We start from the raw sequence: 24,369 nt of genomic DNA, 5'->3' as shown, positions 1-24,369 counted from the left end.
CGAGGAGATGGAGGACTTGAGTGGAGGCCACCACTGCGCTCCAGCAGGGCTCATCAACAGCCCAGAATGCTTTGCACCGTGTCATCGGTGTACACCAACATCATTGCTGTTACACGACTGACTGCATCTGACGGCAGGGACGACTGCTGCTCGTGCCGCTGCTGCTGCTTTAGAGCAGAGCTGAGATAAATAATGAGAATAAGGCACTTAATAACCGTTATAACTCAAGAGTGTCAGGGTGGAAGCATTTCCTTTAACAAACAATATGGCTGTCTAATTAGCCTGTTCAATCATTCGAGCGGCTTTTGGCAGCGATGGAGGGGTGACGCTCGGCTGAGTTCACAAGGGGAAAGTGAGAAAGAAGTCTTGGAACTGTTAGAACAGACTTTAAACCCAAGTCCTGCGGTTCTTTAGGGTCAGCCTGAATACAGCTCTACAGTATATCCACCGATTAAAGTATTTAACGCAGAGATTTTGCCTGGGACACCACCTCTATTACCGAGGTTAAGAGCCTTGCCCAATCGCAAAAAACAAAACAGGACTCGTGATCCCAAGAGTTTAGGAAGTTTTCCTGCTACCAATAATGTCAGAGTGAGATACTCACGTGCCACGGAGAAGTTATTGAGCGGCGTCTCTAGCTGGTCCACGTCCTGTGGCCGCTCCTTATAACCGATAAACGTACCGTCATTCTTCAGCAAGAAATACCTCGGCCTCCACGTCTTAATGTACTCTCCTGTGGAGCGGGGAGGGAGAGAGGGAGAGAGAAAGGTTTCATTTGAAATATTCTGTCGTTTTGTTATATTACTGCATGGTGCTCAGCTAGTTTATGGCCAATTCCTCTTTCGGATATTCTAATGTACTAACTGCAGACGAGGGCTGTTACGGTGCCAGGGTTAGACCCTGTGTATGATCAGACCGTTACCTCAACAATGACTTTTTGACCTCAACAATACCTACACGTTCGTTTTTTTATTTATGCTTTTTTTTTTTTAACCTGATCAAATTACATTTTTTTTTTTTACCTGATCAAATTACTTTTTTTTTTTTTTACCTGTCCAAGTTCCTTTTTTCTTTTTTACCTGATCAATTTCCTTTTTTACCTGTCCAAGTTCCCTTTTTACCTGTCCAAGTTCCTTTTTTTACCTGTCCAAGTTCCTTTTTTTACCTGTCCAAGTTCCTTTTTTTTTTACCTGTCCAAGTTCCTTTTTTTTTTACCTGTCCAAGTTCCTTTTTTTTTTTACCTGTCCAAGTTCCTTTTTTACCTGTCCAAGTTCCTTTTTTCTTTTTACCTGATCAATTTCCTTTTTTTTTACCTGATCAATTTCCCTTTTTCTTTTTTACCTGATCAATTTCCCTTTTTTTTTTTACCTGTCCAAGTTCCTTTTTTCTTTTTTACCTGATCAATTTCCCTTTTTCTTTTTTACCTGTCCAAGTTCCTTTTTTACCTGTCCAAGTTCCTTTTTTCTTTTTTACCTGTCCAAGTTCCTTTTTCCCCTGATCAAGTTCCTTTTTTTTTTTTTACCTGACCAAGTTCCTTTTTTATTTTTTTTACCTGACCAAGTTCCTTTTTTTACCTGACTACGTTCCTTTTTTTTTTTTACCTGTCCAAGTTCCTTTTTTTTTTACCTGACCAAGTTCCTTTTTTACCTGTCCAAGTTCCTTTTTTACCTGACCAAGTTCCTTTTTTTCTTTTTTCCCTGACGAATTTTTCTTTATCTGACCAATTTCTTTCTTTTTTACCTGACCAGTTTCTTTTTTACCTGACCAATTTCTTTTTTCTTTTTTACCTGACCAAATTCTTTTTTCCCTGACCAATTTTTTTCTTTTTTACCTGACCAAATTCTTTTTTCTTTTTTACCTGACCAGTTTCTTTTTTCCCTGACCAATTTCTTTTTTCCCTGACCAATTTCTTTTTTCTTTTTTACCTGTCCAAGTTCCTTTTTTCTTTTTACCTGATCAATTTCCTTTTTTTTTACCTGATCAATTTCCCTTTTTCTTTTTTTACCTGACCAATTTCTTTTTTACCTGACCTTTTATTCTTTTTTACCTGATCAATTTCTTTTTTACCTGATCAAATTCTTTTTTCTTTTTTACCTGACCTTTTTTCTTTTTTACCTGACCTTTTTTCTTTTTTTACCTGATCAATTTCTTTTTTACCTGATCAAGTTCTTTTTTCTTTTTTACGTGATCAAGTTCTTTTTTACCTGATCAAGTTCTTTTTTCCCTGACCTTTTTTTCTTTTTTTACCTGACCAATTTCTTTTTTCTTTACCTGACAAAGTTCCTTTTTTTCCCCTAATCAATTTCCTTTTTTGTTTTACCTGATCAATTTCCCCCTTTTTTTTTTTTTTTAACCTGATCAAGTTCCTTTTTTTTTTTTTTTTTTTTTTTTTTTTTACCTGATCAAGTTACAGTGGTTTTCATCCCTTTTGTTTCCGGCTGCGACTTTTGCAACCTCATCCCTCTGGACTTGCCCCCAACTCACACTACAGCAAGCACAGGGGACGTGACTACACCGAAAACCCTGTAGCCGTGTGATCCGCTACTGCTGCAGACACGTTTCATTGCTACCTCTGCTGCCACTCCTACCACGTTTGTAATTTGATCATATATAACGGCTATGAAACTTACAGAAGAACATGGCATTGCTGACCAGAACGAAACCAAACAACTATCTATTTCTGGCGAAGCAACGCTGCCATACTAGTTAGAATTCTTCAGTCTGTACAGGATTGTCTGTGATAATTACGGCCAAAAATGCTCGATTTTGCTGTGAAATGAAATGATTATTAATGAAGTTAATACATCTAATGAAACTTGAACCTAAATCTAATGCTAACCTTAACTTCAGTCACCAAATGAAACATTTTGGCTCTTAATAAGAGCCGGGCGGCTGTGGCTCAGGTGGTAGAGTGAGTCAGGTGATACTAATCGTAGGATTGGCGGTTCGATTCCCGGCCCACGTGACTCCACATGCCGAAGTGTAGTTTGGGCAAGACACCGAACCCCAAGTTGCTCCCGATGGCAAGTTAGCGCCTTGCATGGCAGCTCTGCTACCATTGGTGTGTGAGTGTGTGTGTGTGTGTGAATGAGACACAGTGTAAAGCACTTTTGTTAAAAGCGCTATACGAGTGCACCATTCACCATTTAATAAATTAAACTACATAAATCAAATAATAATAAAAACAAAAACTGCAGTTTTCCCCACACGAACCAGACAAATGTCCCTACAAGGTCAAAAATGTCACATATTCCAATCTTTGTGGGGATATTTGGTACCCACCAAGCTAGAAACACCCCTTCCAACACACACACTTACTTACACACCTACTTGTGCTGTTAACATGAAAGAATAAAAATAATAATAATAATTAAAAAAAAAAAACGACCTCCCATTTTCACACCTTACATCTAAAACCCTCTACCCTTTACCCATGAACCTTTATTTCTGCTGAAAACCAGGAGACAGTGTGCCAGATGTTGCACAATTTAAAAAAATACAAATAAATAAATAAATAAATAAATAAATAAAAAGCGCTTACTCGTTAGAATAAAAAAAAAAAAAAAAAAAGCCCATCTGAAGCATCTGCAATGTCTTGGTGAGAAACGGAGAGTGAACAAAAAAGTTGGAATAGTTTTCCAGGATAGAGAATCTGAATTCATTTTTAATTACGGCAGAGTGGTATTAACCCCATGCAGAGGCTGAGCAAGCTGTCCTTAATTGGCCCATTTACTCCTGGCGCTTCAGTTCTGAGCCGTGCAGAATCAGTCAGAGCTGCCAGAGCAAACTGCTGCCTCTCTGCCATCCACTGAGCTCTGACATGTTCCCACTGTGACGGACCTGTCAGAGAACCGAACACACACCCGAGCCTGAACTCATGAACTGAAGCGCCGTCGTGTTCATCGAAAGGTGCTGCTAATATCCTCCCTGTCAATACAACCTCACACGTCTTGCGGTCTCAATCTACAGGAAACCGTTTGCTACAGTTGACACAGGCCAAAAAACCCAGGCAGAACTCATCCTCCATACGCCAAGATTTACCAACGACGTGAACGTACAGTTTCCCAGCGAACAAGATCCGCCCGACTTACAACTGGGAGTGTACTGGTGCACGATAACACCCCCCCCGCCAAAAAAACATCCGCCTCCCAGATCTGCGCACTTAACGAATCTCAGTTCTGCAGCAGATGTCCAATATGTTATTACGGCTGTTGTCATTTTTCATCACGCCATCGAGAGCAGGAGGACTCCCGCTTAGCCACCCGTTTTGCAACGTAAGGAGGTTCCGCAATCAAAAGACACTTTGTTACAGGAGCGCTAACGCTGTCACGTCTCAACACTTAAAGCTACAGTTGAGGGGGTTTGGAAGAGCGGCTCGGAGTCCGGATTCTCACATTGTTGGTTTGCCATGGAATAAAAAAAATAAAATAAAAAAAAACAATAAAAAGAGAAGGAAGAGATCAGGGTTAGTTTAAATAAAAGTACAAAAACCTTGTATTTGGGATCAGGGTGCCTATTTAAATTTGGAGCTCGGCTCTCTCGGTCACTGCAGAACAGCAGTTTTCATTTTCACAGTTACAAAAGTAACCGCTACTGAATCATTTCTTCCCCAACGATCAATTCCTCACAGATGAAGGAGTACTTATCATCTGGAACGTTTATGCATTCCAACGTCGAAACAGTGAACTGACACAGTGCTGTTTCTCTGTCGTAAAATCTTACTGTGTTAGCACCGTCTTTACACCACATTTCTATACTTTCTTTATGCTCAGTACTGGGATTAGACGCAGACTAGCAGTAGAAGCTTACGTACCTAGTTAGGCTGCAAACCAATGGTCATTCCTATACTGAAATATTAATGCGTACCTATTATGGTTTTGAGCTGTGCCTAATTTTGTCTTAAAGGTCTCGTACAATAGATTTACATACGTCCGAGGTTAAAAAAAAAACAAACACTTTAACGTGCTCATAATTTAAACTGCAGCATTACTTTTCCCCCCAGTGTCAAAAACGACTCGTTAAATGATCCGTTCTAAACGATTCATTCTAAACTCCTCCTTTCAGAGAGCATACTCTGCTCTGATTGGTCAGATGTCCCAGTCTGTTGTGATTGGTCTACCGATGTCAGCATCTTTCAGAAAGGACACGCCCACTACCATAATGACTTCCAGCTCTTTTTACAAACCTACGTAGGTTAGTACAGGAAGTAAAGTCTGGAGTCACTAACGACTCGTTTCAGCTGTTCAGAATCGCTTCCTTCTTTTGGGAGTCAATAACTCCGTTTCTCCTGCGCTTTGATTTTTGAAACTTGGCAGACGTTCTTACGTTCACAAACGGCTCTATATAACACGCTACATGAAAGGTAATGTCTGACAAACCATGATAGGTGCACTTTAACGCTTACATAACAATGTTTTACTGTTTCACTTTCTCTTTCAAATTTGTGCCGTAAAACATTGCTGTTTCAATACTGATCGTCATAATCGAACCGAGGAAAACATATACGTGAATCGAGAAACGTTTATCATTAAATGTTTAGTGAATTGAGAAATGTTAGAAATGGCTATTTTATTGTTGCAATCAAAATCGAATCAAAAACGGGCTGAATCTTTATCACCGTATCACATTCAGCACTAACACACAACGTGGAACGCGTTTTATACTTAATACTAAGCGCTATACGCCTTTAATCTCTCTCTATACCCTCCAAGAGCGCCTGCCATTCATAAAGCACTCATTAAGTAAGGACTAGGCAAGTTCCACAAAGACTTAGGTTTTGCTTATTTAATTTATATTCTATCATTTTATTTGGTCTGTGGCAATAATAGGTGATTATACTGTAATAAAACAAACTCCACGTTTTCAAAAAACCTTTTTGCCTGGCAATGTGTATTACACATTTGGGGGGGGTGTACTTTTCCACAATATTCTTCTTCTTTTTTTTTTTTTTAGATGCATCTGTACACGGTATGGCCAAAAGTTTGTGGACACCTGACCGTCACACTCATATGTGCTTGTCGAACATCCCATTCCAGATGTAGTCCCCCTTTTACTGTTATAATAACCTCCACTCTTCTGGGAAGGCTTTCCACTAAATTTTGGAACATAGCTGTGGGGATTTGTCCATTTAGCCACAAGAGTATTAGTGAGGTCAGGCTGATGCTGGGTGAGGAGGCCTGGGGTGCAGTCAGTGTTCCAGTTCATCCCAAAGGTGTTCGGTTGGGATGAGGTCAGGGCTCTGTGCAGGACACTCGAGTTCTTCCACTCCAACTTTGGCAAATCACATCTTCATGGAGTTCACTTTGTGCACCGGAACATCTTTGTTCCAGTGAAGGGAAACTTTAATGCTACAGCATACAAAGACATTCTATACAGTTGTATGCTTCCAACTTTGTGGCAAGTCCACATATGGTGTTACGGTCACATGTCCACATACTTTTGGCCATATAGTGCATTTCCCAACCGACATCCCTTCCTCCCTCTCTCCCTTCTGTACCCTTTTCCAAAGCTGTTTAGCTGCCAAGTGAGCCCAGGAACAGCATGTCAACAATGCAGACACATCATGGCCACAGTGCTGGTGACAGAACGAACCAGACAGGCATAAACGGGGGGAGGAAGGGGGGGTGGAACAGGATCCACCAGGGTTCACTCACCTTTGTATACTGAAAAGAAAAAGAAGAAGGGGAAGAAAAAAAAAAAAAAAAAAAAAAAAAAAGAAGTGCAGTACAACTCGCAGGCAGTGCTCACAGACCAGGCAATAACAATAACAGCCACAAACTACTGTGTGTTAGTGTGTAAAGATGTGTAATTGTATGTGTGCATAAGAACACAGAGCTCTGCTTCTGTAATCATGTGTGTGCAAGAAATAGCTACTGACTATGTTATGACTGCCTCAATGGGTGGCATCGCTCATCATCACAGGCGAGGGACACACTGAGCAGCCGACACATGCCAGTTAGGGCGAGTGCTGTGCGTCAGCCAGGCTGGCATCCAACAAATACGCACTCTTGAAGCCCTCAGGAGAGGTCACACGCCCAGCCTGTTCACTTTCATTCATATTATATTTATACACACACACACACACACACACACGCACACACACTGGGGGAAATAACTATTGGATGCGTCAGCATTTTTTTTCAGTAAATATATTTCCAATGAGGCTATTCACATAAAACTTTCACCAGACATCAGTATTACCTCAAGAAATCCAGAAATATAAGAGAATACTTTATTAATCCCCAGATGGAGAAATTAGGGTAAATATAAAGAATTCACAACATTAAAATCCATAAATGACGTTATGTGTAATAAAGTGGAATGACACAGGAAAAAAGACTTGAACATGCTAACTGAATTTTTTTTTTAATACTTAGTGGAGAAGTCTTTGTTTGTAATGACAGCTTCAAGACGCTTCCTGTATGAAGAAATTAATCGGCCGCAGTATTCAGATGTGATTTTGGTCCAATCTTCTAAACATATTGTCTTTATATCTTGTTCAATTGGATTGAAGTCAGGTGATTGACTGGGCCATTCGAACACCTTTAATTTTTTTTCCTCTGAAACCAATTGAGAGTTTCCTTTGCTGTATGCTTTGGATCGTTGTCCTGCTGGAAGGTCCACCCATGTCTCATAACTTTATTTATGGACTTTAATGTTGTGAATTCTTTATATTTCTGGGTTTCTTGAGTTAATACTGATGTCTGGTGTACGTTTCATGTGAATAACCTCATTATATATATATATATATATATATATATACACATACACACATACACTACCGGTCAGAAGTTTGGAGACCCTCGACTGGAATGTTTCTCATGATCTTAAAAACCTTTTGATCTGAAGGTGTATGATTTAAATGTTTGAAATCCGTGTCGTAGAGAAAAATATAATTGTGCCAACATATTCGGTTCGGTCATTAGAAATGCCAAGAATACACTTCTGGAAATTCTAGGCAAAAAGAGTGTCTACTTTAAAGATGTTCAAATATTAAATTATTTTGAATTATTTATGATTTTTTTTTTAATCAACATAATTCCCATAGTTCCATTTGTGTTACTCCAGAGTTTTGATGACTTTATTAATATTCTTAGACAGACAGACCGACCGACAGAGCGAGCAAGCGGGTGGACTAGACCTTTCATCTTGACTTAGCAATAGTGTTTACTACAGTCAGTCCATCCATCCATCCATCTCCTATACCGCTTATCCTTCCTTCGGGGGAACCTGGAGCCTATCCCAGGGAGCATCAGGCACAAGGATGCACACCCTGGACAGGGTGCCAATCCATCACAGGGCACAATCACATACACATTCACACTATTGCTAACGAACATTCATACACTGCGGACACTTTGGACACGCCAATCAGCCTACCATGCATGTCTTTGGACTGGGGGAGGAAACCGGAGTACCCGGAGGAAATGCAAACTCCGCACACACATGGCCACGAACCCCTGACCCCGGAGGTGTGAGGCGAACGTGCTAACCACTAAGCCACCGTGCGCCCTTGTTTACAACAGTCGTGTTATCAAATGCTGCATGACGCTGAACTTCTTGCCCTTATATAAAAAGCAGCAGTTTTCTTTGCTAGATGGGGAAGTGAACGCAAATCTTACACAATATTCCGTGTGCGCTCGCTTCTTAGAGAAAACTCTTTTCGACATAAAACATTTGTTTGCAATTAGCCATGTTGCCGATACACTATTGCGAGCTCCGAACCAATAAACCCCCGTGCATTTCAGAATTTGATACTTACAGGTCATATACAATCGTCCAAAGTGCAGACAACGGTTTATAATATTCATCTAACTAACATTTCCACGATAAAATACAGGCTGTAAAATCGGACGCCTACGGTGAAGGTGATTAACATGGATGACCCAATCAGGGCAGGTCTTTAGTTGAAAATCCAGTGTATGAGGGAGTGTGTAGCGAGTAACGTGTTCAGACCAGCGGCTCTCGGATCATTTCGGGAACGGTAAGTTTGCTCGGACGTTTCCCGACGCGATTCGGGATTGAGGACGTGGTAAGGTAATGCGCGACATAAAAAGTAGGAACTCCTCCCGGAGGCTTGCTTCGCGCTCGAGCGTGTCCTTTTACCGTTCGGAGATTGGCTTTTATAATTAACAGTGAAATGCTGACACGCTCGGTTCTTTGCTCGTGGTGCTGCTAAATCCAGCATTTCACTGGAATGATTGATAAAAAAGCTTGTTAAATAATGCCTTGGTGAATGATTTGGACTAATTACAAATCATTTCCTGCAGTCTTGGCTTGGACAGAACCTACTCAATAAAGCAGAACAGAGGTACATATCAAGTGTGTCTTCTTGGTGTTGTTTTTTTTTTTTTTTTTACAGCTTCAAGGGCTTTATTGATACTCATGGATTTTTGCTATACAGGGTGAAGAGTTCATTCTTTGTGGTCTTTAACTGACATTTCGCTATTTCTGCAATCAGTCGTCCGGGTTGCTTAAATACTGCATGTAAACACACGTGAGCCACGATTACTACGCATTCATCCGAACTAGTGGGAACACTGACGCGTCTGGATTTCGTTACTTGGACGCACTTACGAGCGTGACCTGTGCGTCTAATTCGCGCAAGGCTTTCTCAAACGGCTTTTATGAGCACGCCGATGCCGTGCCGCGCGATGGTCCTGCGAGGTCAGGTCGTAGCACGGAGCCGCCGACGACGCCGGCTTGCGGACCAACACTGAACTTAACGCCTTCTCTGTTATGAGCAGCCAGTACACTGCAGTACAGCGTAGGTGCGAGGAGCGAGTGTATAATCTCTCTGCAGGGCTCGGTGTGTTTGAAGCCGACTCTAGCGAGCTAGCTGGGAAAGCGGCGCGTTAACACTAGAGAAAACTGGAAATCCGTGAATAATGAGGACCGCCATCGCCGAATCCGAATAAAACACGTTCGTTTACGCGCCTCGGTTCAAACATCCATCCGTCCATCCGCTTATCCTACACAGCCTGTGTAAACACAGCGGGCGATATCGAGGTCAGCAAAAATGATCAAGGTCATGTGTGATATATATATATATATATATATCACACATATACACACACACACACATTGCATGATAAGTCCATAACGTAATTATCGTGACAGGCCTAGATAGAATAAAATATATGTAAACATATATATATATATATATATATATATATATATATATATATATATATATATATATATATATATATAGTTTTTTTTAATTAATAAAAGCATTATTTATTTTGCAGTTGTTCCCAGACAGGACTCTTGAACATTAACAATGTTCGATGATGAGTAACGACATTACACCGATTTAAGATGTGTGTATTTTATGTTCTTTTCAACAACCAAAGTATCTGTGCTCCCGAATGTCAGATTAAATGACACGACTGCGGCCACAAACTCGTCCATCTCGCGGTGCGTTAATGTTCAAATAACAGTTTTTGCTGAGATGGAACACTGAAACCTCGAGTATTAACCGATCAGCGCTATCTACCCGATATAGTTTGACGCTAATGACTAGCATCTAGCAAGTAATAATGGAAGCTACTCTGTAACTCAGCCCTCCGCTGGTGTTGGTGCTCTTGGTAGGTGTGGGCAGGGAGGGCTGTCTTTATTGTTTGGCCTTTTGATCTTTTGTTTTAAAAAAAAAAAAAAAATCCCAGGATACTTCTCATAAAGAGTAGGGGTGTAACCCCTGTGTCCTTCGAAATCCCCCCCATCTGCAATTATCTATCACGGCCCCCTAATGATCTCCATTTCCGAATTGGCTACATCGCTCCCTCCTCTCCACTAATAGCTGGTGTGTGGTGGGGGTTCTGGCGCACTATGGCTCGTTGAGGAGTTCTCCTCCTCCCCATACTATGTAAAGCGCTTTGAGTGTCTAGAAAAGTGCTATATCTATATAAGGAATTATTAATTATGAATTATTAAAGTTTCCTTCAAATCATCAAGTGAGCTTTAAAACGAGTCCATTTTTTTTTTTTTTTAACTGAAGCACTTTACAGGTTAAACTCTTTCACACAAAACCCCTTCCTTTGTAAATATAATAAAGAACAAATGTAATAAAAAAAATAAAATAAAATACTTTTATATGTAAACATTTCCAGTTCCAGAAATCAATGTCCAAACTCCAATCTTCCGATGTCAGGATCGGATTCTACAGGTTTTCTCTGTTATCCGATCCGTCACGGGGTTTTGCTGGTTTCGGTTGCCATAAGCGGCGCAATAAACCAGCTTCCCCCCCCCCCAAACAAGATCATGCATTAAAGAGATTTATGTAACAATTAGAAACTGCTGAACGGTCCCATTTACAAGTTTGAAAAGAATTATGAAAGGGGGGGGGTGAGAGACCCCAAAAAAACAAAACCACCCCACATCATTTCATTTGATTTACTATGCCAAAATATACAGCACTCCCCAATCATGTACGCTGCTTTAAGACTGAATTTACTTCCACTAAATCCCTCACAGCTCTTCGAGTGAAACAGCGCCACTACTGGCGGCTCGTGTGAACTGCTCCGAGCTCGGTGCTGTTTTTCAGCTCACCGCATCCGCCTGACCGTCTGCTCGTCTCTTTCACCTTCCCTTTCACATAAGCCAGCTTCTAATAAAATCACTTCTGTGAATCCACCCCCCTCCCCCCCCCCTCCCTCCCTCACACATACGCTGCCACCACATCCACCCACGTTTCCTTTTTTTTTTCGACACTTCTTCCTCTTTTTCACCCACACCGCTTCCACTTTTTTTCACACTCGCCTCCTGTTTCTCATACAGTGGACGGTAAACAAGGAACGAAGCACGTAGACTCGGAGTGTTTTTCTACGCTTGGGTCTCAGGATGAGGTCACGATAACAACGTGCACAATGGCATGTGGAAGCATGAAATGTTACTGAGGACGTGGACAAAAAGCTACAAATCAGGAAGTTGTTACTATGAAAGCACACCTGACATAACAGGTTGTGGAAAAGAGCACAACGTTAGGTGCTGGTGTGCTCAATCCTTTATAGCGTGTTGTAGGTTAAAGCTACAGAGGTGCACAAACTTTTGAACAGGATGATCAGTGTAAATTGATATCTTGTTTAAAGATCTTATTTCTTCCATTTAGAACTGCCCTTCAGACAATAAAGAAGATAGTTACATGTCTCCCAGACGACAAAATACCAGCGATTTACACCGATCATCCTGTTCAAAAGTTTACACCCCCCTGGCTCTTAACGTATCGTGTTGCCTTCTTGAGCATCAGTGAACGTTTGCACTTTTTGTAATAGTTGTGTACGAGTCCCTCAGTTGTCCTCAGTGTGAAAAGATGGATCTCAACATCATATATCCGCTGTTGGAAAGGGCTCGGATATACAGAAGATGCTGGAAAAGCAAAGAATGTGCAGGACCTGGAGGATTTTTCTGAAGAACAGTGGGCAGTTTAACTGCTCAGGACAAACAAGGGACTCGTGAACAACTATCACAAAACATAAACACAGTCGTGGATCATCCAGGTAACGTCACACGGTATTAAGAATCAAGGGTGTGTAAACTTTTGAACGGGGTAATTTGTGTAAATTCAGTTATTACTGTGTCTTGTGGACTATTTGTAAACATCTGTGATGTAAAATAGCTTCTTCAGGGCAGAACTAAATGAATAAACAAACACCACGCAATTTTTATGATCCATCTTATTTCTGTAAACCATTTAGCAGCTTCTGCAAGGGGTGTGTAAACTTATGACCTCAACTGTAAGTAGGCTAAAACGCAACCTCGTCAAAAAGACGTTACTCGAGTCTGACTAACGTTTTCATTTTGGCTCCGTGACGTGTGTAAATGTGAGGTGACTGTGTGCCGCGCTAGAAATATAGAAATAGTGATAGTTTTTGTGCTTCGCTGTACCGAGTTGTGCTTCAGTTGTGTTTCCACATCCTGACACGGGAAAGATTATCTGGCATCCGTTTAAGCATATTAATATACCTAGTGAAAACGGTTCAGACCACGTCCTTGATTCAGGTGGTGAGGGGAAAAAAAAAATAAAAAAAATAGTATGTCGTAGACTGAAGGTAAGGTAATATGAACTAACTGGAGTGTGTTATGATAAAATAAACAGACACAGGATCTGGGGAGTCCTGAGTAGCGACAGAAAAGCTCTACCCTCGAGAGATTCCCGACGAGGCCACAGTCATCCTCAGTCAGGAGTCAAGAGGGTAGAATTAGCTGTGCTCTCCGAGGGGGAGGGACAGCATACTCTGCTTGTCAATCACAGTGACACCAGCCAATCACCGGCCTCTGTGAGCTCATTTATTCCTCCGAGCGTTGCGCTGCTGCCCCGTGTCGCAGCATGAGAAGCAGTTTGTAGGATGTGGAGAGTGTTAGTTCTCACCTTCGGGGGGGGGGGGGGGGGGGGGACGACAAGCAGGACAAGCAGACAGGTGGAAGGAAAGACGGACAGACAGAAGGACAGACAAAAAGTCAGAAAGAAAGGCAGACAGACGAAATGAAAGAAAGAGAGACAAAAGGAAAGACAGACAAAGACAAAAAGGAAAGAAAAAAGACAGACAGACAGACAGACAGACAAAAGGAAAGAAAGAAAGACAAACAGATAGAGACAAAAGGAAAGAAAGACAGAAAGACAAAAAGGAAAGAAAGACAAAGACAGGCAAAAGGAAAGAAAGACAAAGACAAAAAGGAAAGAAAGACAGAAAGACAGGCAAAAGGAAAGAAAGACAGAAAGACAAAAAGGAAAGAAAGACAGAAAGACAGGCAAAAGGAAAGACAGACAGAAAGACAAAAAGGAAAGAAAGAAAGACAGACAGACAAAAGGAAAGAAAGAAGGACAGACAGACAGACAGACAAAAGGAAAGAAATAAAGACAGACAAAAGGAAAGAAAGACAGACAAAAAGGAAAGAAAGACAGAAAGACAGGCAAAAGGAAAGACAGACAGAAAGACAAAAAGGAAAGAAAGAAAGACAGACAGACAAAAGGAAAGAAAGAAGGACAGACAGACAGACAGACAAAAGGAAAGAAATAAAGACAGACAAAAGGAAAGAAAGACAGACAAAAAGGAAAGAAAGACAGAAAGACAGGCAAAAGGAAAGAAAGAAAGACAGACAAAAGGAAAGAAAGACAGAAAGACAAAAAGGAAAGAAAGACAGACAGACAGAAGGAAAGACAGACAGACAGAAGGAAAGACAGACAGACAGCCAGAAGAAAAAACAGCCAGCCAGCTAGCCAGAAGAAAGAAAGAAAGAGAGCCAGTCAGACAGACAGTCTGTTTGTCCTGGACGCAGAGGCGAGGGATGTGTCCTCTGCTAGTGTAGAATGCCTCAGCTTTCAGAAATATCCACTTTAATTATATCTGTTTTCTTTCTTCACCTAAAGATTACAGAACATTAAAAGCTATTTAGAGCTGTGAAACAGCGACTTCACAGGATAAGATCAAGACGTATAACGCTGTCTCGGAATTTCCATCGACTCCTAAACTGCCGCAGGTTTCCAGTAATAACACACACTTCACACACTCCCTCCAAACTCCTGCATCTCGCCCTACTGTACACTGTACACACTCCCAACACTTCAGCTGCAGTCTCCAGACACACGCTACACCTCCAATCAGTACATCCTGTCATCTTAACCGTCCCCGTTATCAACCTAAACCGGCACCATGCCCCACGACGTGGCATCTGCTGATCTGAGGCTCACGCAAACAGGAAGCTTCAGCGTCTCCTGCCAGGAAGTTCAGCGACAGCGCTGCGTTTGGCACGGACACCGTGTTATCTGGAACCGCCGATCGGCTATCGCGTCAGCAGAGCGAATACACCGTTTAGCTTTCCGAGACGCTTTAGGTCAGCTGCGTTTGTGACGGGCCCGGAACGTCAATGATCTGCGTGCGGAGACGCACGTGACTCGGAGGAAAGGTTTGTGCACACGTGTGTACTGCAATAAAAAGTGTACACGCAGAGATCTGCTGATTTTACAGCTGTTGTCAGATAGAGATAAATTGGAGATAAATGACTGTGCGAGTGTGCGTGTGTGCGTGTGTGTGCGCGTGTGAGTGTGTGTGTGTGCGTGTGTGTGTGTGCGTGTGTGTAGACCTGTCAGGCCCTGATAGAGTGCTTATACATGCAGAACAGCTGCAGAGCTCAGGGATGCTAAAGTGGAATATAATGAAGAGCAAGATTCTAGCACTCAAAAGAGAATTCATCTCTATCTGACAACTTACTTCTGACAGACACACACACACACACACACACACACATTCATCTCTATCTGACAACTGCTGCACTGCCTAAGCTGCACTAAACAGTGTTCGTGGCACCACCATCCTCTCACACACACACATCTATCACATTAAAAAACAACATCACCTAACGTTTCCGCCCTATTTGACAACACCCTCAATGACTACGTTTACACGGACGGCAGTAATCTAATTACTGACCGTGTTCTGAATAAGACAATATCCCGATGAAGGTGTTTACACGAGTCGCTTTTAGAATACTCCTTTCATCTTCCCGTGTTACACGTTATAGAACACAGATCGATTAACGGCACGCGTCATTACGTCGCCGCGCCACGCCGTCCCTCCGGAATTTCACGTATCGACATACAGTGCGTCTTCGTCATGGTACCGCATACAGTTTTGGGTGTTTTTATTTTTCATTTTTACGAAAGCATCGAGTGCGGTTATTATTATATCAGTCATGCTATACGTGCACATCGATGACTGCTTACCTGCTGTATAGCAGCTGAGATACATGTATATCACCTACTATATAGTAGGTAAGTACGCGGTTTGGGACGCAGCCGTGCTCTCGTTTACCGTTGAGCGCTGCCGTGTGCGGACGTGTCCCGTCACAGAACGCGGTGAAAACTCCCACACGACGTTAATAGTGTGATTAAGGTGTGTACGTGTCTGTAATAGACGTCCATGATGCGACTAAAACAGGAGTACTCCACGTGTCTTAATTCCATTTGTGTTTACTTCGAGTATGAATTTAGTCGGATTAAGGTCATCGGTAATCGCTGTTTACGTGCTAGTTTCTTAATCAGAGTATCGCCTTAATATCGGATTATGAAACGTACTGAGTGACACCTAAGATCCACGTTTTGTTTTGTTTTTTTTTGCAGATGGGAACACCTTTCTCGAACGTCCAAGTGTGACACTAAAACGTTGAAGCCGAACGAGCCGACTCAGCGAGATATTAAAACGTCGTTTGACAGAAACGCTTACACAGCACTCCGAGACCCTCTCCCTGTTTTCAAACCGGACTGACGGACTGGACAGAAACCCGAGCTGTTCGACGATCAGGTGGCGGATTTCGCTGAGCACAGATGTGTACGCCTCGTAGTTACGGCTGACGGCTCTGCGCTACGGCAGGAGGGAATTAACGTGAAGGTGTTCGGGGCTTCGAGTAGCGTTCGGCACGAACAACGCGTCTCTGTTACTTCCCAAACGAGGGGTGCTAATATTTTCCGTGAGCTAGGAGTCCCATTCAGACAAGCCATGTATAAATGAATCGGTTATTCTACTACAGGCAGTGTTTGTTTTTGAAAAACCTCTCACGTGACCTGAACAGACCTTTTCGAAGAGGTTGTGATTTGAGACACAGCCCGCGACGACGATCCCGACGATAGTGGAAAGCCTTAAAAGTGTCTCATGAAGCGTCTTGAGATGTGCAGCGTTATTCGACGTGTTGACGCGATTTCCACTGAGACGGGATGTCGGGACGGGACGTTAAGAGTGGCTCCTCCCCTTTTTTAAAGATCCAATAGAGTTCAGCTTCCCTCACTAAGCCGTACTTGACGGTTAGGAACGTCGATTATTATTTTCTTTTATATAAATGTTGGACTTCTGATTCCAAAGAGCATTTTCATAGGACATAAAATCTGATGAGAAGCTCACACACATGCAGAGTGATGTCATCACAATCGTTGATCCGTATTGGTGCAGAGACACAGACTGCACTTTTTGAACGCATACAGCACATCTTCTAAATGCGAACGTTGTCGTCGTTTTGAAATGCACTAGCTTATAGATAACCTAAAGGTGAACACGTTCATACTAAAAGCCACAAAACGTCGGTTTAGATTTCATGGGGACTTTAAAAGCGCACCTATTATGGTTTTGAAACACGCCAATTTCGTTTTAAGGCTCTCATACAATAGATGTACATGCGTCCAAGGTCAAAAAACACTTTAACGTGCTCATAATTTAAACTGCAGCATTACTTTCCTCCCCAGTGACACAAACGACTCGTTCAATGATCCGTTCTAAACGATTCATTCTGAACCCCTCCGTTCAGAGAGTAAACTCTGCTCTGATTGGTCAGATGTCCCAGTCTGTTGTGATCGGTCTACCGCTGTCAGCGTGTTTCAGAAAGGACACGCCCACTACCATAACGACTTTCAGCTCCATCTGTTTGCGAGGAGGCGGGGCTTTTTGTTACAAGCCTACGTAGATTAGTACAGGAAGTAAAGTCTGGAGTCACCAACGACTCGTTTCAGCTGTTCAGAATCGCTTCCTTCTTTTGGGAGACAATAACTCTTTGTCCTGCGCTTTGATTTTTGAAACTTCGCAGACTTTTTTACATTCAGAAACGGCTCTATAAACACACTACATGAAAGGTAATGTCTGACAAACAATAATAGGTGCACTTTAATAGAGACCGAGCTGGTCGGTGTGTTGATTTTACAGACTTGGCGTCTGATGAATTTCGCTTTTTAAGTCTTATGGATGCACGCAAGATAATCGGCGAGTATGTGAATAATAACGGCGCTCCTGATCCCGCTAATAACTGCATGTGCACGCAAAATCACGCTTCTAAAACGGACCAGGCCGCGGCACGTCGAGCCGTTTCACACCGCCACACTTAAATAAATAAATAAATAAAATGTAGGGTGGTCAAGGCTTGGGGGTTGATTGCCCAAGAAGTTTGGGAACCCGTGTGCTACGAGAACAACAGGCAAAACATCAGCTCCTTTAGTCTCACAAAGTCTAAACATACTGCTACAGCATCTCCGCAGCATGGCGAGAAACGGAGAGTTTATTGACGGTCTCTGTTGCGCCCCCGTCTAAAAGAACCCCGGTTCACCTCCGAGATTCGGAGAGAGAAGACGTCCTCGCGGGTGTCCTCGTTTGTCTTTTTTGAACAGGGGTTGACTTGTCTCGTGTGGAGGATGGGCTCCGACTTTACAGGACGAGTGCAAAACGTTCACCGGATGATGAGAGATGTTCTGTACAGCAAAACAAAAAGTAGTGCAACGAGAGTGAATGAAAAAAAAAAAAAAAAAAAAAAAGAATACAAAGAAGGTGAGAGGGAACAGGGGACATGAAAGAGAGCGAGAAACATGCGAAACTGAAAGTGGGGCTAAGTGAACCCGGTGCAGACAGAACAAAAGCAAGCAACAGACAGAGAGAGACAGAGCGAGAGAGAGCGAGAGACAGAGCGAGAGAGCGAGAGAAAGCGAGAGACAGAGCGAGAGAGAGACCCTTTAGTGTACTAGCCATGGCCAAAGGCGAGAACTTCCTGAGAGAGCAGCCGCTGCATTCTGTCCTCTTCCATTCATCTCCCAGGATAAGGAAAGAGCACAGGAGGCAATGGTGACTCTGTGTGTGTGTGTGTGTGTGTGTGTGTGTGTGTGAGAGAGAGAGAGAGAGAGAGAGAAGGAGGGGGAAAAGCAGTGAGAGTGTGATGAGGGAAAGGGGAAAGAGAGGCAGGCAGGCAGGCAGGCAGTAAGGTGGAGGATTAAAGGAATTAAACTCTTAAAAAACTGGGAATGGGGTGCTTTTGTTGTCTTTTTCCTGGGTCACCCCCCTCTCTCGCTCTCTCTGCACTGGCATCCTGCAGCTGTGCCAGCCACCACTGCGCCCAGCATCTCAATGAGTCTCCCATCATCAGCGGAACCCCATCCACGCCGTCCCCCATCGCGTCTACGCTCTGGGCGACCCACACACGCACGCCACGCTCAGCCTCCGCCTCGGTCTCCCTCTCTCTCTCTCTCAGCTCTTTCCCTCCTTTCTTCCCCTCTTTTGTTGGCCTCCTTTTTTTCCCTTTCTCCCCTGCAGCTGGATTGGACAGAGCGTTTGGCAGTCACTCCCCCCCCTTTTTTTTTTTTTTTTTTCCTCTCTCTCCCTTTTTCTGCCACTGCCACTGGGGTGGGCGCTGCCACCGCTACAGGAAAGGGAAAAAAAATGGGGGGAAGGAGGATGAAGAGAGGACCCGGCCCCTGTTTCTCACGCTCGTAAGAAAGCCCTCGCTTCTTCTCGTCGGCCAGAGGCACCTGCTGATTACCATAGAGACGCTGTGTGAAGGCCCGGCCCTCCTCCATCATCTCCCCCTCCGGTTTAAACTCCGTTTCAAATCCCCCCCCTTCTTTTTTTTCCCTTTTGGTAAACAAGCGCTCGGTGGATTAGTTAAATGGGCTGCTGCACAGGAAACAAATAAACAAACAGGGGGGCAGAGAACGCAATCCCGTAGTCTTAAAGGCCTTCGGTACAAATCTGCAGGACGCTTACTAGAGGACGGACTTCTGCATTCATCCCCGCTTCCCCCCCCCTCTCTCTTAATAGCGCAAATCTAAACAGATTATTTAAATAAACAAATAAATAAAACCCATCTCGCCGTCTTTTGGGGTCTCACAGCCTCGATTTGTTTTAAAGCATGTGTAAATAATTCTCGGGGGTTCACTTCCACGTTTCTATCTTCTTAGATACTCCTGTAGATTCTTATTCATGTTTTCCGTCTCTCTTCGAGAAAGCAATAACGGCTCTGTTGAACTCCGACGGCGGGGAAATATGCTGAAGGATGAAAACTATTAGCGTACATTAGGGCTGCGCCTAACGGTTTCTTTCGGAACCGATTATTCACTCTTTTTTTTTTGCGATTAATTGGGAAAAGGGGGGGCGCAAACTTTCGGTTCCGTTTTTTTTTTTTTTTCCTCGATCATTTAAAATAAAATCCACAAACTGAATGTTACAAATATAAACTTTACACAGAGTTATATGAGACACACCAGAATATATATTGTTCATTCGGGACCGTAGTTTAATTCTGCGCTTTTTTGCGTACCCATAAAAATAACGCATAAATACTTATATATAAAATAAATGAAGTATACAGACACGTCATCGTCGGTGATTGTGGGTGTCTGCTAATGCTAGCGTGCGTATGATGTCGTGTACCGTCGACTATATACTTCCGGTTAGTAAAAACCCGCTAGTGTTATATTTGAGACGATATTACCCTTCTAAAATCCACACGCTAGGCGGTAGAGTACGCAGTGCATAGTGTAAGTGTACAGGACGTCATTTGGGCCGGGGCTTTAGTGCTTACTCTCCGAGGCGTGTTTTCGGAACAGGATGAGTAAACGTGTCCCGTGCCGCGCAGACCGACTGATCGATGACGAGATCCGTTGACGACGATTTTCATCATCGATTGGGTGTTGCAGCTCGAGTGGACGTGAACACTTTTACAAACCCTAAATCACGCGGGACTTTTATCTCCGCTCCGGTCAAAACCGACTACTTCCCGTATTGCTACGTTGAGACCTTAACGTGTACTGACGTTATTGGACTTCCGACCTTTTACACACACACACACACACACACACACACACACACACAATCACGATGACTCTGATCGGTGAAAATCTCTTAAATGACTTTATTTGATGAGAAAACGCTGCCTACGCTGGAAATACTACGCCTGGGGCTGGGCGATACTGTGCCAAAAAAAAAATAAATAAATAAATAAATAACAATACTAATAATTTAGATTTTTTTTTTTTTTTTTGAACGTTATGAAAGATTCTCGATTTTGTTGAGTTTTTTTTTTTCCCTGTACAGTCCGTACAGGATTTCAGGAGGTTTTTTTTTTTTTGCGACCAAAAATGCTTGAATTTGCTGCAGATTTTTCCAAAATTTGAATGAACCAAATTAATCGTCATTTGAGAAGGAAAAAAAAAAAAAAAAAAAGCCGTTTTACAAACATTGAACGTATTCTATCAGGCAAATAACTTAACGTTTAACAGAAACCAAAAGCACACCGAACTAACTGCTTTTCCAAACTAAAAGTACAAAGGACTCGATAACGCAGCATGGGGACTGCAGGAGCTGATCTCCAACATGGCTGAGATACCTGACTCCACAGTCACTGTTAATAGCAGGACACCTACAGGAAGATATTCAGAGGAAAAGCAGCAGAACGCTGCAGTGCTGTGGCCAGCCGCTGAAGAACGCAGAGCTGATGATGGATGTGTGGGACGGATGAGTGCAATGCCGATCGGAAGCAGCCTGCGCAAAACACTCTGGGAAGACAGCGGGGACTCTGGACTGGCAGAGGGAGGACGGAGAGAATGCAGAAGAATGTGAGAGAGAGAGAGGGAGAGGGGGAGGGGGGGGGGGGGTTAAGAACGAATGTTTATATGAAGTATGGGAAAGCAGGGATTTCAAACTGGCAGAGAGTGGAGAGGGAGAGAAAGACTTCTAGCTCTTCTCCACCAAAGGAAAATACGAACCCGGGATTATCCGGATCCCGGTTGAGCACGTTAGTCGTTTTCCCACGAAACTAAGAGGAGGGCATGAAGGTTATACGCTGCACTCGAATAAAATAAGGCGGCTTTCGGACAAACGCCGGACGCGCGCCGGGGTGCCGATACTTTAGTGAAACCAGAGAGACGTTTGAGCTCAAACGTGATCGGATGTTTAAAAAAAAAAAAGGCACTTATTTCCTGTGGCTGAATCTCGAATGATGTCACTACGCACCACTGTGTTATACTTTACGTAGGGAACGGATAAAGGAAGCAGGAAGTCGTCTGGGATTTAGCCGAAGTTAAAGATGGCGGATTTTTTTTCCTCGTCATCGAGTTAAAACAGCGATGAGAGAATGTTGGGAGCAAATAAATAAAAAAAAAAAGTCAATACAAAAACATTTAATCTGACGACACGGCTACCCTGCTACTGAGGACTAGGCTGCGTCCGCGCCGTGTCGGAATTACCGTAACTACCGGCGGACAACCTGGACGTCCTACTCTGAGCCGCCGTCGTGAGCGTTCCCACACGACGCTGCGGCGGTCAGCCCGTACAGCTCGGCGCTGCCGGAAAATTCCCGCTTTACAAGTCGGAACCGCGAGTCCGACGGGGACGCGGGCGCTTTTTTTAAAAAAAAACAGAATTACGGTAATTACGAGATAGCGAGAGAGTGTATAGAAAGTCTGCGAGAGCTTTACACTTGACAAGGACGAGAGAAAAGTAGGTCGGCGCTGCCGGAAAATTCCTGCTTTACAAGTCGGAACCGCGAGTCCGACGGGGACGCGGGCGCTTTTTTAAAAAAAAAACGGAATTACGGTAATTACGTGGCGTGAACGCGGCTTTAAATCAGGTTCTCTCGAATAATCCCGTTTGACCAATCAGCAGTCCGCACTATCTTATTGCTTTTATTTTATAAAGCGGTGACCAAAAAAACCCCCGAAAGTAGGATCGCGGTGGATTTTCCGAGCCAAATCGCGCCGTCCACGAGAAAGTAGAAAAAAGTTCATACCGGCAAAGAGAAGAGAGGAACGCGGCGTAGAAAGCGAGAGAGTGTATAGAAAGTCTGCGAGAGCTTTACACTTGACAAGGACGAGAGGAAAGTATGGGAAAGCAAGCGTATATATAAAAAAAGCACAAAAGGACTACATCCTGGCAGAGAGAAGTCGAGGATTGGGTTGGGAGGTTGGTGCGGGGTGGAGTCAGAGTGAAGCAGGTGAGTGATAGCGGATCGTCTAGGCGCGAGAGGAATTGGAAGAGAACAGGAATCTTGTCGGGGGGGAGATGGGGACATTAGCGAGAAAAAGGAAACGCAGAGAAAAATGACTTATCCTTGCAGCGCGGTTGCAGAGCAGGAGGCTTTGGCACAGAAAAGTAAGCACACAGCAGGCTGACTGCGACAGAGGTGGGTCTTGCTGGTGTGCGTACACACACACACACACACACACACACACACACACACACATCCTCCCAACAGCTACACCCTGGCAATTTACATCTCTCCAGCACATTTAGCAAGAGCCCGTCTGCTCTCACTCAAGGCCCTGCTGGCCTCCAGACAGCAGACAGAGCGCTCTCATCACGGGGAGCCTGACACCGTCCTCAGAGGAAACGTCCCGATTCTCGCTCCATTCACCAGAGGAGGGGGGGGGGGGGGGGGGGACGGGCGGGGCGGCTTTGGGGAGAAAAATAAAACCTCCTGGGCGCTGGGTAGGAAAACCCAGTCAGCACTTTCTGACTGCTACTTTTCTCTCATCGCATTCAACTACGATCTCTTTAAGTGCATCATCGTCACCATGACAACAGTGTACAGAAAGTGTCGTCGTGGTGTTTTTTTTTTTGTTTTGTTTTGTTTTTTTTGCACGTGCGTTACGCGAGAGATCCGACAGTGACGGACCCTTTCCGTGCAGTCTAGAGAGCATCCTTTAATACACAGGATGTGGGTTTGCTGATGAATGGGCAGGGAGGAAAGGAAGAAGAAGAAGAAGAAGAAAAAAAAAAAAAAAAAAAACAGAGTGAGAGAAGAGGGGGGGGGGGGGTGGTGAGAGGGAGGAGGAGGGGCTGGCCTGGCTGTGAAGTTGGCCGCTGTTTAGAACCGTGTTGCTATGGCATGGTGCTAATCATGCGGTTAAGAGCACAGAGAACGTGAATGAACGAGCGAGCGAGAGAGAGAGAGAGAGAGAGAGAATGAAGCAGAAGGAAGGAAGCCAGAGAGAAGTTTATATAATCAGTAGTAAACAAGAAATGAGCAAGAGGTGAGATTTGTGCACAAAAAAAAAAAACAAAAAACCCTGAACGTACACACACACACACACACACACACACACTAATGCCTAAGTTATACCACTGGGGCTTCCACAGTATAATGCACAGGTGTGCTCTGATCACATGACCAGCGTGGAGCTAGTAAGCCCACGTGCACGAGTCTGGACTTGCATTTGACCGACGTAATACACATCAAACAAAACTCCAGGCTTACAAAGACTGCAGTCGTTCTCTGGCGGGTGTCCTTTTGGCCGGCTAGCTTGTCCGCTGAACCAGTTTCATATGTTACACCACATTAATCGCGACCTCAGAGCAGAGAGGCAGCGGGACGTTACTGGTTTCAGTGGCAATTTGTTTTTCTTCCTCGCTCAAACTAGCTTCGAGTCCTTGAACCTTGATTACCGGGACCTTCACAAGAGGTTTTTTTTTTTTTTTTTTGTCTTTTCTTCGAGAATAAATCGATAAGAAATATCTCCCTACACCACTGCTGCTTGTGGAACGCGGCCTTGTTGACGTGTCTGGACGTTCTGTGTTTGATTAGCTGGCATCGCTCGGGCGTGTGCGCGCCGTCAACGCTCGACCAAAACGT

The 24,369-nt window shown here is 43.6% G+C and overlaps 1 protein-coding gene across 1 annotated transcript in view; it reads right to left on the bottom strand.

Moving 5' to 3' along the window:
* Positions 1-24,369, bottom strand: part of akt1 (v-akt murine thymoma viral oncogene homolog 1) — a 78,997-nt gene that overhangs the window by 23,345 nt on the left and 31,283 nt on the right. The window contains exon 3 of the mRNA XM_053633905.1: positions 605-733. Within this exon, the coding sequence (XP_053489880.1) occupies positions 605-733 (129 nt within the window). The remainder of the gene's footprint in view (positions 1-604; positions 734-24,369) is intronic.

The sequence above is a fragment of the Ictalurus furcatus genome, chromosome 9 (assembly GCF_023375685.1).
Source record: "Ictalurus furcatus strain D&B chromosome 9, Billie_1.0, whole genome shotgun sequence".
Lineage (NCBI taxonomy): Eukaryota > Metazoa > Chordata > Actinopteri > Siluriformes > Ictaluridae > Ictalurus > Ictalurus furcatus.
This window is presented reverse-complemented; position numbering and strand designations above follow the sequence as displayed.